The following is a 15,533-nucleotide window of genomic DNA, read 5'->3' on the forward strand; positions in this document are numbered from 1 at the left end:
GAGGCAGTGGTCATTTCTCAAGCCTTCTCTCTGGGCAGCTGATCTGGTCCTTCTTTTCCTCAAGGGGAGACCCCAGGCCTCTCCAGAGCCCGAGCTGAGGCCAGGGTTGATTCCTCCTTGGGTTCTGGCCCCCTGGGCTCCTTCTTGCTTAACCCGTTGAAATGCTTGGTGTGCGCAGCACCTTCCTGGGGCAGGTCCAGCTCTTGGTCCTCTCTGCTCGCTCTTCACAGTGACTGCTGACCTAAGTCCTAGTCACGGGTCCTGAGCTGCAGGGAATGGGGGGCTGGAGTTCGGAGGCTCCCAGCTGCACTCCCTGGCACTCTCTGAGGTGCCTGTCAGGCTGCCCTATGCCTGAGTGCCATGATCTGGTGCCACCTCTCCTCGGCTGCCGTTGCTAGCCCAGGGGTCCAAAGACCTAGAGCCCCAGTGCCCAGCCTTCTGCCATGCCTCCTGTGTCGGGGGTACAGGCCAACCCCGCCTGCCTCAGGCCCTGGCCACTTCGTGGTCCCTGCCTGGTGAAAGCTGCTTCATGGGGACAGAAACCCTGGTCCCAGCTTTAATGGGGTAGTCCAATTTTGCAGTGTGGCTGCTTGTCAACCCCTAGCTCCACGCCCTTGAAGGGAAGGATAGAGTCAGCCAGGGAAGACGGCAGGGCTCTCCCCAGGCCTTCCTCTACAGAGACATCGGTCTCCACTCCCAGGGTCTGCTCTGAGTTCAGAGAGGTGACGAAAGCTTAAATTAGGAAACACAGCTGAAACATTCTAAGGCCGCCTGCAACATTGACCTTATATACTAGGGGAATGATAGATGCATTATTGACGGAGAAGGCCTAGCAGCCTGTGACTGGCGCCGATGAGGATTCTACAAGGTACAACATATGTTGTTTTTGTCACCAGCGGTCATCCCATCAACCTTCTCTTGGCAATAATCTCCTGAATTGGTGTCCAGTTTGCCTCCTAAAGAACTTCCCCTCCCCCACTCTCAACCCAATTCCACAGGCAGAAGATGCACTAGTCTCGGCCAATCAGTGTCCAGGAACCCCTGGCTATACTGATTGGCTCAGAGATGGCACATGACCCTATTTGATCCAATCAGAGTGAGCCCTGGGATTTTTTTTTTCTTTTTTCTTTTTTAAGTTAGCTCTAGCGCAATATGGCACTGGAACTCTGGACGCCGAGATCAATGCACTCCACTGACTGAGCCAGCCAGGTGCCCCCTCCTGGGACTTTTTGACTGAGTTGCTGCTAAGGGAAGAAGCTTGGGCCTGGGCAGTGAGCCTCGAAATTAGGGCGATGTGAGAGGTGGAGACTGCTGCCTACACACACAGAAGAGTTGAGCCAAGAGGCAGAGGGACGGTAAGTTCTATGACATTGCTTGAGTCTCTGGGTTGACCTGTACCTAACACCGTACCAATCTCTGGACTTTTCAATTATGCAAGCCAGCACATTTTCTCTTCGTTTAGGCTGGTTCAGGTTGGGTTTTCTGTCATCTGTAACTGAGTCATACTAGTAGCCAGGAGGATACTGGGCTCCCGGCTCTAATCTCCAAAGCCAGTCAGACTTCCATGAACAACAAAGGCAGCTTGAGGAAGGAGGAGCGCTGGGATGTGGGCATTGACTTCTGGTGTGGTTTCCAGGTTGAAGGAGAACAGAGGGAGGTGAATCAGCCTCAGAAGATGCTGTGATGCTCGTGGTTCATCTCTCATTGGGATCACAGAGTCCTGCTTGACTCATTTCCAGCCGGGTGTGTGGGGCGGGCCATGGCTCAGTCATCTGAGCTGCCCACCTTGCATGCACTACCTGGAGTCCCCCTGTCCCTCTCTCCAGCCTGCAGTGCTCTCTGCTCCTCTGACCTCCCAGGAACTCACAGAACTTACCCTGTTCCCACCTCTGCCTCAGAGCCAAACGCAGTCTCACTGGACTCAGTGGTGAGACCCCCATCTTCATGCAGCCCGGCACCTCCCAACTGTTTCTCTGCTCCAAGCTGTGCCTGAGAGGTTACAGCCATCCTGTTTGGCGAAGTGCTGGGGTAAGCAATGGGAAGAGTTTTCTTTCTGCAGAACAGAACAGGAAGAAAACAGACTCCCTGGGTCTTTAACATATGAAGGAGGCTCTAAGAGGAAAGTTTAACATGTAGCTCATTCCAAATTTGACCTAGAATTTTAAAATTTAAATTCAATTAACACATTCTGTATTATTAGTTTCAGAGGTAGAGTTCAGTGATTCATCAGTTGCATATAACACCCAGTGCTCATTACATCACATGCCTTCCTGAATACCCAACACCCAGTAACCCCATCCCCCCACCCACCTCCCCTCCAGCAACCCTCAGTTTGTTCCCTATAGTTTAGAGTCTCCTATGGTTTGGCTCTCTCTCTGATTTCGTCTTATTTTATTTTTCCCTCCCTTCCCCTATGGCCCTGTTTTGTTTCTTAAATTCCATATCAATGAAATCATGATAATTGTTTTTCTCTGACTTATTTCGCTGAGTATAATACCCTCTAGTTCCATCCATGTCATTGCAAATGGTAAGAGTTCATTTTTGATGGCTGAGTAATACTCCATGGATCCCCCCCCCCCCCCGAAAGCCTATTAACATACTGAAGGACATCAGTGTCCAGAAAAAGCTGATCTTGTACAAGGACCCTCACCAGGGCTCAGGGATTGTTTGCTGAACTAAACAGAGAATAGGAAAGGATTCCTTTGGGAACTGGTTCCATAGTCTGGCCATAGAATCCTGCACAGGCCTCATGCAGACTCCCTCAGCAGCAGGTGGTCTGGGAACCTGTGACCCTTGTCAACACAGCCCAGGACGTGGTTGATGTTGTAGGTTTGGGCATAGCTAAGGGTAGAAATGGGTACAAACCTTTCTGGAAAGCATTTGACCATATATATCAAGTACCCAAAAATGTGCACATCCTCTTTTGTCTTAGAAATTCATCTACAACTCCATTCTGTATCCCAGGAAAACTTCAACCCCTTCCCAGAGGTATTCTCTGGCTCCTCACCAATCTCCCCACAATGTCCTAAGTGTGGCTCCTGTGGTTTCCACTAGAGCCTGGGGGTGTGTCCTGCTGGATAGTGATGCTGGGCAGACTCTAGTCTTAGAAGATACTGAGGCTGGATGGGTTCCAGCCCCATGGGGGGAGTTGACAGTGGATTCTACAATTCTGACCCCTTTGTCAACATTGTCCTTAGCCAGCTTTGAGGGCCCCCTGACCTCTCCACTAGTCAACCTCTCAGTAAGCACCTCTCACCAGATGCTCATTTCTTTCGGTGGAGACAGTGTGGTCTGAATCCATTTTAAAGACCCTGGCATCAAATGAATCCCATTATTAGGTAGGTGGGCTTTCTATTATTTTCCTGCTCTGCTCAGGGGCCTGTCACAAACAGCGACTTAACTTTTAAATGGTTAGTCTCTTGTTGTGCAATGACATTTTTTAGATGTGGCACTCCCAGTGGCCACTTGCCTCCCCAGGGAGAGCAAGGAGGTGCCTGTGGGCAGAGGCAAGGTTTTTTTCAGCAAATGATTGTGTGCCTCCTTCACAACACAATCAAATCCACACTGAGGTCTCAGAATTCTGTGCCAGAACACAGATCTGTGTATCATTTGAGTCTGGAAATATTTCTGTGCCAGAACACAGATCTGTGTATCATTTGAGTCTGGAAATATTTGAGGTCATAAAACCTCTTGAATATCAAAAGTGTCTACTTTTAAGTAAACGTGAACCTTCCAAGAAAAACCTTAGCCTAATTGTACAAAACGTATTGCAGATCGTTGCTGAATACAAGCCAATTAAAAGAGAGTAATAATTAGACAATCTGCCGGAAGAGAGGATTTGGATTCCAATCCTGACCAAGGGCTGGGCCCTGAATGAAGTGTGTATGGCCAACATAACAGGAAGGAAAAGAAATGACCATTATCAATCTCTATTAACATAAAAAAATGAAATGAAATTTCAAGTTCTGTAAAGAGGTACACCAATCATGTATAACTTAATTACACAGGGGTGCCCTGTGCACCATATTCAAATTATCACGTTCTATGGCTCTAATGCACATACTTTAGCCCCAAATGAAAGTAATAATTATATATAAAACATTCAAGTGATAATAATAATCTTGCTTATCCTCTTATAATTGAGAAGAGCTATTTGGGGGATGATTTGAATAAATCAAGTCACTTAAAAAAGCCACTCTTAGGAAATTTGAATAAATGCCTTCTTTTCCTTTGAAAACATTTTCTTTAATAAGTACAAGAATTCAAAAGCATTCCATGGAACCAAGAGCTGTCTCAGGGTTCAGAAGGGGGTGGCCAATACCCACTTGTTGCTGTGGCTGTCAGTGATGGTAATGCACGTGCATGTGTTTCTAACCCTCTGAAAAGCATATTTTAAGTAATCTCTACCCCCACCATGGGGCTCAAACTCACGACCCCAAGATTGAGAGTTGCACACCGACCAACTGAGCCAGCCAGTACAGCATGTGACTCTTGATCTCAGGGTTATGAGTTTGAGCCCCCTGTTGGGGTAAAGATTACTTAAAAATGAAATCTGAAAAAAAACCCCCAAAACTAAGGGCTTATTAGAGGTTCCTAAACTTTCTCTGTTCACAGCACACTTAGTGTCTCAGTAATTTTTCCACAGTGCAAAAAAACCAAAATAAATACTTTTTTAAATTATGTAGTTAGGTCCAAACAACTTAAGTATTTATATCTTAACCGATTAGCTGTCATGTTATTTTGGAAAAAGAAAAGCCACATAAATTGAGAGGAAAAAATATTTTTATTTTATTTATAATCACAATGACTTACTGATGCAATGTGTGCCTGCTAAGCACAGCACAGCTTCCCAAACCTTGGAATCAGATTGGACACAACCACCCTCATTTCCTGTTCACACTTTTTTCCCCATTTATTTTAGAGAGAGCAAGCGAGCGAGTGCAGCTGGGAGGGGCAGAGGGAGAGAATCCCAAGCCGAGTCTGCCCTCAGTGTGGAGCCCAATGTGGGGCTCGATCCCATGACCTGAGCCGAAACCAAAAGTTGGATGCTTAACCGGCTGTGTCACCCAGGCACCCCTATTCACACTGACTTTTCAGGGGTACTTGCTTATCACCAAAACGTCAAAAAATTTAGTTTCCCAAAGATAGCTCATCAAAAAGAATGCAGTGTGGTGCAATATAATGTTGAAACTGAACTATCTTGAGCTAATAGTGAGCACTGTACAACAGACAGCCCCAATGGCTGCATTTCCCTTCAAAATTAAAATATCCTTTGGCACCCTTGTGAATTTGCTGCAGTGCCCTGGGGTCCCTTGGTGCAGTTTGGGAACCAAATGTATTCACCAAATCTCTGCTTCTCACTCCATTCCACTTCACCCCTCAGTTTATTCAAAACTATGGTCAAAGCTGCTTAGCCTCAAACCAAGTAAAAATGCACCCCAAAACTGCCAAGCCAGGTTGGTCTTCACTTCAAGGACTATTTTAACAGGGTATTTTGGGAGCTGCAAAGCAATTACCAGGTCACTAGCAAGAAGTTCTAAAAAATAAACTGTTCAGGGGCGCCTGGGTGTCTCAGTCATTAAGCGTCTGCCTTCGGCTCAGGTCATGATCCCAGGGTCCTGGGATCCAGCCCCACATCGGGCTCCCTGCTCAGTGGGAAGCCTGCTTCTCCCTCTCCCACTCCCCCTGCTTGTGTTCCCTCTCTCGCTGTCTCTCTCTCTCTGCCAAATAAATGAATAAAATAAAAATAAATAAGTCCTTCTTTAAAAAAAGTAAAAACAAAACCAAACTGTTCAATATAGAGGGACTGGTGACCAGACGCACATTTTGGGGCTCTTTTTGGCCGAGATGTGAAGGATAAATCAGAAGGGAAGACGATGCTGTTGGCCTGACAGGCCCCAGGTGGTCATAGGAACTGCAGCATGAGAGGTAAGGGGTAGAGATGTTTGTAAGGCTATTTGACAGGCCTTGGTCTGGATTATGGGGCAGCCCATTCTCCCCGCTAACCTCCAGGAAGTGGTTATCAACCCTGCAATTCTCTTCCTTCCCCTGAACCTGGTTTCTCTCCACTGGTCCCACCCCAGCCTGGGAGAGAGGGTGCGGTGAAGGAAAGCAGTGACATCTGCATCTGACCTCTGTGGCCTGCTTCTCCCTCATTTCTCCTCTCCATCCTACACCAGGCTGGAAGAGGCAGGTGCACTGCTCCCACAAGGGGGAGCTCTTTGTAGTAAATGAGACAATCGCGTGTGACTGCACTGGTTCGTGCTTTGTTCATAGTTTAAGGGACTTGAACATCTTTTTGAGTAAAGCCTGGCTTTCCCTGGCTGTTGGCTTGCTGGGGACTCGTCCATCCCGTTTTGGTGGTCACAAGCTGAACGCTGACTTCTTTCCATTCCTTCTCACACCAGACTGATGCTGCCATTGCACTGTACTATTTTGTCAGAGCATTGATTGCTATCTGAATTATTCGCTTCCTGTCTCCTCGCATTAGAATGTGATGGTAGGGACTTCACTGTCTTGGTCAGCAAGCATGTCCACCATTTAAAACAGTGGTACATAACAAGTGCTCAATAAATATGCGTGGAGTGAATGCATAATGCTTAAAGAATTTGCACATAGAATGTTCTCGATATACAACAGCTAGGAAAAAAAGAAAACAAAAACAAAAACAATCCAAAAATCCACTAACAAACATTTTAGGGACAAGGTGGTTGGAAGCAAATGAAGAGCCTGCAAGGAGCACAACTCCCAGGAAAGGGGCTCCCAGAATCCACAAGAATTTCCAGATGTCAGAAGGATCAAATGCAGCTGACAAAGCAGGAAGGACCAGAAGGGGGCAGTGGATCAGTGGAGTTCACCGACGCGTTGGAGGAAAGGAGGCCACTGGCCAGAGCCAGACAGCAGCAGTTGCGGAGTAAATGAGAGGTAGGGGGGTGGAAAGAGTGAGTGGAGACAATCCTGAGGAATTTGGATCTGCAGAGAAAGAGAAGGATGGAGCAGGAGTGTAGGTGTTGCAGGATTGAAGGAAAGCATTATTTTTTAAATTTTTAAAAAAATATTTATTTGAGAGAGAGAGAGAGAGAACGAGCCAGGGGAGGAGCAGAGGGAGAGAGGGAGGGAGAGAAGCAGATTCCCTGCTGAGTGCAGAGCTCGGCACCAGGGCTCCACCCCAGGACCCTGAGATCACGACCTGAGCTGAAGTCCAACGCTTAACCAACTGGGTCAGGCAGGCACCCCCCGAGCCTTATTTTTAAAAAATTTATATTTTTAGGGGCACCTGGGTGGCTCAGTCGTTGGGCGTCTGCCTTCGGCTTGGGTCATGATCCCAGGGTCCTGGGATCGAGCCCCGCATCGGGTGCCCTGCTTGGCAGGAAGCCTGCTTCTCCCTCTCCCACTCCCCCTGCTTGGGTTCCCTCTCTCGCTCTCTCTCTCTGCCAAATAAATAAATAAAATCTTTTAAAAAAAATTGTATTTTTAGGGTCACTTGAACATGTTTTGCAGGCTAAGAGTTGAAAGATTCAGAGGAGAGGGCTTTCCTGATTTTTCTGAAATGTGTTAATCTCTTCTCATTTTTTTTCATTTTCATTTATTTATTCTTTTATCTCTTCTTCCTTTCATTTATTTATTCTTTTATCTCTTCTTCCTTTCATTTATTTATTCTTTTATCTCTTCTTCCTTTCATTTATTTATTCTTTTATCTCTTCTTCCTTTCATTTATTTATTCTTTTATCTCTTCTTCCTTTCATTTATTTATTCTTTTATCTCTTCTTCCTTATTCACCTTGTGCTTCCCTTATCGCAGGCATTTACAATCACCTGTCACGTCCCTCTACTAGAGACAAATCTCCGAAAGGCAGGCCTGTGCGTCACGCGTACGCATGTGGGAAGAGTGTAAGTGGGGCCTGAGCGGGGCTAGTTCCCCTCCGGTAGAGACTGGACTCCCTCCGACCCCTCCCCACCCGCCCGAGGCCAGACTCAGTGCTGTAGCCCACAGCCGTCCCGAAGCCCACAACACTGGCACGCCACTTTAGTTTCCCTTGTAGCTACCTGTGTACATATATCCATCTCTAACACTTACGGCCTCTCCCAGCATTTCCCAAAGTATGGTCCACAGACCACCTGCATCAGAATCACCGGGGCTGCTGTAGCAGGGCGATTTCTGGGCCCCACACCTACTGAATCCGAATCTCGGGTGGGGCAGGTGCCTGTAAATGTGCCAGGCCTGGGCTGCATGCCTCTCCTTCGTAACATTCTGTGGCCTTCGATGTATCCACAGAACCCCCAGCTCCTCAGGCATTTAGACCTGCACCCACTCTACCGGCTGACTCTGACCTATACGGGCCCTTGTCCCCACAGCTCCTGTGTCCTCTCCTTTGGCTTGTGCTGCCCCCTGCCCGTACCCCTCTCCCCTTCCTCCTCCCACCATAGCTGCAGCCATCCTCCAGGCCAGCTCCAGTCCGTCCCGCACAGCTCAGAACCTCTCACTCACACTGTCCCCAGAGCACACTTTTCTGGCCTCCCTTGTTTCATGATAAAATGACCACCACCACCTGAGCATATGCATTGCCTGAAGAGATGGTGAGCGTCTACGAATGACTGGGCGATCATTCTTTTTTCCCTCAGAGCAGCTGGCAAAGAAGTGTGTCCCTGAGAGTTCTGGCTGGGTGAGTGAGTGGAGAAGGGCAGTGAAGGAGGCTCTAAGCAGGGAGAGAAGCTTCCCTGGGATGGCCTCTCTCCACCGGGAGGTGTCCAATTCCCTGAGAGGAGAGACGGCATTTCCAGAAAGCAAAAGGAAATCTGCACTCGTTTTAACTTTGTTTTTTCATCCAATCTTGGTATTTAAAAATTAGCTTTTGAGGGGCGCCTGGGGGGGCTCAGTCGTTAAGCGTCTGCCTTCGGCTCAGGTCATGGTCCCAGGGTCCTGGGATCGAGCCCCCATCGGGCTCCCTGCTCCGCGGGAAGCCTGCGTCTCCCTCTCCCACTCCCCCTGCTTGGGTTCCCCCTCGCTGTGTCTCTCTCTGCCGAATAAATAAATAAAATCTTAAAAAAAAAAAAGCTTTTGAAGACAAGAGCCTTCATGTGAGGAATGGAATTATCACTGAAAGACGGTGATAGTCCACTAAAAATGTCCTTCCCCTCCCCATCCACAGACGCAAGCAGACCCTTTGGTAACGGACGGAAGGAGAGGAGGAATATATGAGCAGGGGCTATGCCAGAGAGGGCCCATCTCTGGATGTATTCTCCTCCTCTGCGGCCTCAGACCCTTACTACTGTGAGAACTGGAAGCCCTTTAATTGCTGGTATTGTATAAAGAACAGTGAAGGCTGCTGGTAGCTCAGGGTTAAGTTCCTAAAAAAGAACCCTTCTCTGTCATGTCAGACTTCTGGGCACCCAGCTACCATCACTCTCTCCCACGCTGGCTTCCCCTGCCTGGGTTTTAAGGCCTCCCAGCACCCACCCCATCCCCGATGCGTTCCCATCGTTCTCCACATGACTTCGGGGAGATCTTTTCTCCATTCTGGAACTTCTATTCTCTCACGTAAGAATAAAAGAGTCTCTACTCTGCCAGTTTGGAACTTCTACCCTTTCTGGAAACCTCTTTAGCAAAGGTACATCATAAAGGTATGAGAAAAGTTAAAAGCAACAACAAACAAACAAAGGGAGCATCTATGTTGCAGAAGAGAACCACTACATATCATGTCTCAAACACAAACGTTAAGGTCATGGGTCTTGTTTGGGTACGTTGTACGTTCTTGGAAAGCAGCAACTGAAGCATCGGGAACACAAGATCTATCAGTCGATCTCTGGAGTAAAACACAGTTGTGATCCTACAGTCTGATAAATGTCTTCACATCATGGGGCCGGGTTCATGTTCCAGAAAAAGTAGAGATGAAAGCAGTGCCATGCTAAAGACTGCAGGAATATTTTAATTCATATGTTTTAATTCATTATGTAATAATAATATCACAGTCTATTTTACAAGTTAAACGTATGAGAATGTATGAAATAGAAATGGTAGGAAAAAAACTAAACATAGGTCAGGAATATGAATTTTTCCAAAACCAGGGGCCAAAGGAAGATGTGTTGCCTGCGGGGCCCAAGGAGGAGGCAGGGCGGGGGCGGGAACAGCAGTGGCTCTCGTGGTAAGCGTCTGTCCCGTGTCACCCTGGGAAGGAGTCAAGGCTCACCCTCTGCCCTGGTCTGGGGTTGGGAGTTGAGTCTGGTCAGTGGAAGATGGCGGCTCAGGAGTTAACAGCCATCTGGTTACCTACACAGAACTGGTCCCCTGGTGGCCACAGGTGGGTTCTGCCGTACAGGGAATTAGGGGTGGAAGTGTCAAAAACCAAATGTGTGGAGGAAAAAAGTAAACAGTTTCCTCCTTTCCCCCCAAAAACCCAAATTCTTGAAATGCACACACATTCTTCTCTCAAACGTAGAAAAGTCTCACTCTGGATGTGCTTACAAGAAGATCGTCGTCAAAAAACTTTGTCTCTATGATAACATTCCCACTATAAGTAAGAAGAGAGGGCAAAAGAGTGAGTGTGTTAGGCAACAGATTTCATTTCCGCAAAGTGGTTTCAGTTTGGGTCTGCTGGGCCCGGGGACATGCACCCACCTTGGCCTGGGGACACTGAAGTCTATGTCCAAATGGGGTTAGAAGTCTAATGTGACGTTTAACTTTGTGATTCGATTTTTTTCTCCTCAAGTTCAGAAAACAGAAGAAAGAGCATGTCTTAATCCTTGATACAAGTAAAGCCCTTAGCAAGAGCGCTCTGCACATAGGGGTGCTTATAAGTGCGACTTTTTTTTTTTTTTTAATATGACTGACTTTTTGATACACATGGAAACCTGCAGGCCGTAGGGGTGGTATCTTTCCCTACAACACCTACTCTAGTAGACAGCTGTGGATTGGCCTTTCCTGCATCTATTTGCACCACTTTGGGTAATAGCACTCTGCTCTTCTTTTGGGGACCCACCCCATCTCCAGTCCACAGGTTAGCCAAGTAGTCCCTCCTTCACCTGGCAAAGGGGTGGGCACAGGACATAATTTGGGCCAATCAGACTCTCTCCCCAGAGCAGGATCCTTCCTAAGGCTGCTCCTGAAGGAAATCATCCACGGATTCCTGCCATCTGTATCTTTCAAGCTGCCCGGGTCTCAGTTCCTCCTCTCCCTACCACCCCCTTCAGCTGTCATATCAGCTGGAGTCATTTCTATGGCTTGTAGCCAAAGAACCCCAAATGGCACAACTGTATTGCACAGAGTGGAATTTCATTTCTCTTGGTGGATATCTCAGTGTTTCCAAACCAAACCACTCTTGAACCAAGTTAAGGGCAATAGAGGTACTGCTTTTGGGTTGCAAAAAGTAAAATATGACTTAAAAAACCTAAATACGTCATCATAGACTCAATGGTTTTAGTACCTGAAAGAAATTGGGCCTGGCCAAGGAGAAGTCAATGAAGGTTAATAAAATATAAAAAATGCCCTTCTATATACTACCCTGTACTTTCCTAGGGTAATTAATAGCCAGCAGATATATTTTTGTTGGTAATTAATTATAAAATAGGTACATAAGAAACTCAAGATTTAATTGACTACTAGAATATAAAAATACCTACTGCTGTAATTAAACATCTATTAAAGACTTATAAAGTAAATAACCTCTATTTACATTCAGTGTGGCTTTCACCAAGGATCTGTTTAAAGGGACAATCCAATATTACACAACTATCTGTGTGAATAACTCATTGCTAGACACTAGTAAAGACACTAGACTTTAAAAGTCTAATACCTTTTCCCAAGAGAAAATGGTTGGTGGGCCTTTACTGACAGTGTTTTTGGATAAAGGACAAACTAATTATTCTTTGAGCAGGAAGCATAACTATTAAAATGGTAAGCTAGTCTGTGAAAAACTATAACCAAACACTATCCTCTAAAACAAAATTAAAACTTTGCCAGATTCCATTAAAGGCCATTCAAGAAAAGTAGAGTATCAGAAGTTTGGTAGTCAGGGAAGTGAGCAAATTAGCCTAGATTTAATATAGAGTACAGGCCAGTTTTCTCCCATATCATCTCGTTTTAGCCTCACTCCACCTCTGTGAGATAGAATTATTAATTCTATGTTTAGAGAGGAGAAAAATAAAGCCAAAGAGGTAAACATTGTCCAAGATTGCACAGCAAGTCAGGGTTAATCAGGAATTTAGTCTAAAGGTCTAATCTAAAGTTTTTTATTTTTTTCCATTCGATCACACACTGTCTTTTTCATGTGACAGAAGTCAGTAACCTATAAACTCAAATACCCCTGGATACTCTTTACCCTTATTTTCAACCTGGGTGGCCCGCTGAACAGGACCACAAGTCCCCCCGCCCGGAACGCCTGCTTCGAGACACACCCCGCAATGTCTGTGGTCTGCTCACTCACGTTAGCACGCTGGCGGGCATCATCTGGGACTCGGGCGCTGCCTCTATCAGGGACTGCCAGGTGTTTGTGGAGTTCGGGATCACAAAGCCGAACTCGAAGAACCACTCTGCAGGAAGAAGGAAAAGCTGGTGAGCGGGCACCCCAGACAGTCTCAGGGCTCCTTGTCCAGCCCCTGCCCCTTTAGAGTGAGCCTCTTACCCCAAGAACCACAAATGAAGCCATCAGAAACCTCCTGGGTCAGAGGCATGGGAAAGGTCACGGAAGCCTCCTCGGGCTGTCCTCTGGACCACACCAGAGGCTCACTCCCTATGCTCTAGGGTCGAAAGGACGAGGACCAGTGGGCGGATATAGTACAAGCAATGTTTTCTCAGAAGTAGGCTATGCGTACATGACAAACAGAAGAACAGAACAGGCCTTTCACTTGGAATTTCAGGTGTAAGACACATATGTGCCCTCTTACAGTTCACGGTGGAAACTCAGTGCAGAGCGGCCTTGCCAGTCAGATCCGCAGAAGACAGAGAGCACCGTACCAGGCCCTCGTCGGCAGTTTCCTCGTGACCACGTTACAATTCGCCAGTGATAAAGCAGGCACCAACCCAGGCCCACCAGTGTCAAAAACCCTTTTGTTAGGCTCAAAGGCCCTTGTCATTGCCAGCTTTGTTTTTGTTTGTTTTTCCCAGTCTCTCAGGGTGTAGGAATCCCATCACAATCTGTGTTGCCAAGTGAACATTACCAAAGCAGTGCTTTTAGTTCACTGGGTCCTGCCTTTTTTCCCCCGTCACTCTCACTGTGGCTTCCAGCAGTAGGCCACAGAATACCTTCTAGGCATTGCCCTTTGAAGTAAACTTTCTGTTCCAGGCGGAATTTTTCCATTTGCTCTGCTGAAGAGAAGTTCAATTCTCGAGACACTGCCTTGCACTTGAGGATTTTCTTGGGAACACGAGCTGGTAAAGAAAAAGAAATATTGAAGCCATTCTCATTGAAAATCACATACTATGATGCTTCAAGTTTCTGGGAGCTTCTTAGAGCTGATTTAGAGAACACATTATCTATGTTAAATTTCAGAGAATGCCTTGGTAACAGAATTACACTTTTTAATTAAAGGCAGAAGTCCCCAATTGGTCAAGTGCATCTGACTGAAGGATCTTTATTTTTTTTAAAAAAGATTTTATTTGAGAGAGACAGAGAGAGAGAGAGGGAGAGCACAGAGGGAGTGGGAGAGGGTGAAGCAGACTTCCTGCTGAGCAGAGAGCCTGATGCGGGGATGTGGAGGTGTGGGGCTCAATCCCAGGACCCTGAGATCATGACCAGAGCCAAAGGCAGACGCTTAACCAACTGAGACACCCAGGCGTCCCCCTGAAAGATATTTAAGAAACATCAGATGTAGTGCATCTAAGGGCCTTCCCTAGCTGCTCTCATCAGGAAAAAGGCTGAATGGGCACCTTCTCTACTCTGTTCTGTTAGTTTTAACCCCTTAGTTTTTCTTTTATTTCAGGGAGATAAAAATGCAAATTTTCTTTTGGAAAAAAATGTTGAGAGCTTAGTTTATATCTTTAGGTATGTTCTAATGCTAAAATTTCAGCACAAAATGGGTTTTGGGAAGTGAGAGAAAAAAAGGTAGGGAAGGAACTAGGAATCTCAACAACAAACGCTGTGCCCTCAGGCGTTTGCCCATTAGGGCCTGCATTAATTTAGCTCCCTGATGCTTAGGCCCTGCTCCAGAAACATCAGAGCCTTGTGCAGACAAAGGGTTGGGGAGTACCTTCATGCTCCACTCCAGGGACTGACAGGTCTTCTGTTCCTTGCCACAGTATCTTCCCTGTCTCAGCATCCCGGAGGTTCATCCAATTTCTGATCAAATATATTAAGGAAAATAATGCACTGAAGGCGACTCTCAGTTTGTATTCTAGGTGTGTTCTAGCGCTCAGATTTGCTACCAACTCCCGTTTACTTTTTAGCAAGTTGGCCTATCTGCCAAGTGCCATGAAAGCAAATAACATGGTTTAAGAGGGTCCAAATGACATCCAAAGGAAGATCTTAGCAGAGACCCAGCAAAGATTTTTTTTTTAAAGATTTTATTTATTTATTTGACAGAGAGAGCACAAGCAGGGGGAGTGGCAGGCAGAGGCAGAGGGACAAGGAGAAGCAGGCTCCCTGCTGAGCAGGGAGCCCAATGCAGGGCTCCTCTTTCCCAGGATCCTGGGATCATGACCTGAGTCAAAGGCAGACTCTTTTTTTTTTTTTTTAAGATTTTATTTATTTATTTGAGAGAGAGAGAATGAGAGATAGCACGAGAGGGAAGAGGGTCAGAGGGAGAAGCAGACTCCCCGCTGAGCAGGGAGCCCGATGTGGGACTGGATCCCGGGACTCTAGGATCATGACCTGAGCCGAAGGCAGTCGCTTAACCAACTGAGCCACCCAGGCACCCAAGGCAGACTCTTAACCGACTGAGCCAGCCAGGTGCCCCCCAGCGGAGATATTTTTATCTACAACATGAGAACCAAAGGCTACACATCTAGAAATTGCAAGAAAGAGGAGAAAATGAATAGTACAAAATTAAAAAATTTCCAACACAATCAGAGCAGCCAAGATAAAAGACCTAAAAAAATAGATAAGAGAGGTATCCCCAAGGAGTGACTCATGCAGACCACACCCACAGTGAGGATCACATCCCCTAAGTTTTACTCACAAGTCCAGAGATCTCAAGTACCTGTTTAATGGCCTGCTCTTAAATATCAGAAACTAGCCAAGGATCTCCAGCAACCAAGGAGGGCATTTACTATGAAAGACAGACCAAAACAAAGAGAAAAAAGCAACTCAGAAGAAAAAAGAGACTACAAAGGAAGATACATACTTTTTTTTTATTTTTTAAGATTTTATTTATTTACTTGAGAGAGAGGAGAGAAAGCACAAGCAGAGGGAGCGGCAGGCAGAGGGAGAAGCAGGCTCCCCGTTGAGCAAGGAGCCCAAGGCGGGGCTCAATCCCAGGACCCTGAGATCATGACCTGAGCTGAAGGTAGATGCTTAACCGACTGAGCCACCAAGGCACCCCAAAAGATACAAACTTTTAAAAAGAAGTATTAAAAACAAAACAGCCAGAGATAACATAATCCTT

At 46.5% G+C, this 15,533-nt stretch overlaps 1 protein-coding gene across 2 annotated transcripts in view; it reads right to left on the reverse strand.

Annotated features, from left to right (window-relative positions):
- Nucleotides 1-9,905: 9,905 nt before the first annotated feature.
- Nucleotides 9,906-15,533, reverse strand: part of PDE6D (phosphodiesterase 6D) — a 52,444-nt gene continuing 46,816 nt past the window's right edge. For both annotated transcript variants that reach the window (XM_027591212.2, XM_027591213.2), the window contains exons 2-5: nt 14,181-14,269; nt 13,237-13,362; nt 12,419-12,524; nt 9,906-10,507 (exon numbers count right to left, since the gene is read on the reverse strand). In XM_027591212.2, the coding sequence (XP_027447013.1) occupies nt 10,426-10,507; nt 12,419-12,524; nt 13,237-13,362; nt 14,181-14,269 (403 nt within the window). In that variant the 3' untranslated portion in view covers nt 9,906-10,425. The remainder of the gene's footprint in view (nt 10,508-12,418; nt 12,525-13,236; nt 13,363-14,180; nt 14,270-15,533) is intronic.

The sequence above is a fragment of the Zalophus californianus genome, chromosome 3 (assembly GCF_009762305.2).
Source record: "Zalophus californianus isolate mZalCal1 chromosome 3, mZalCal1.pri.v2, whole genome shotgun sequence".
NCBI lineage: Eukaryota > Metazoa > Chordata > Mammalia > Carnivora > Otariidae > Zalophus > Zalophus californianus.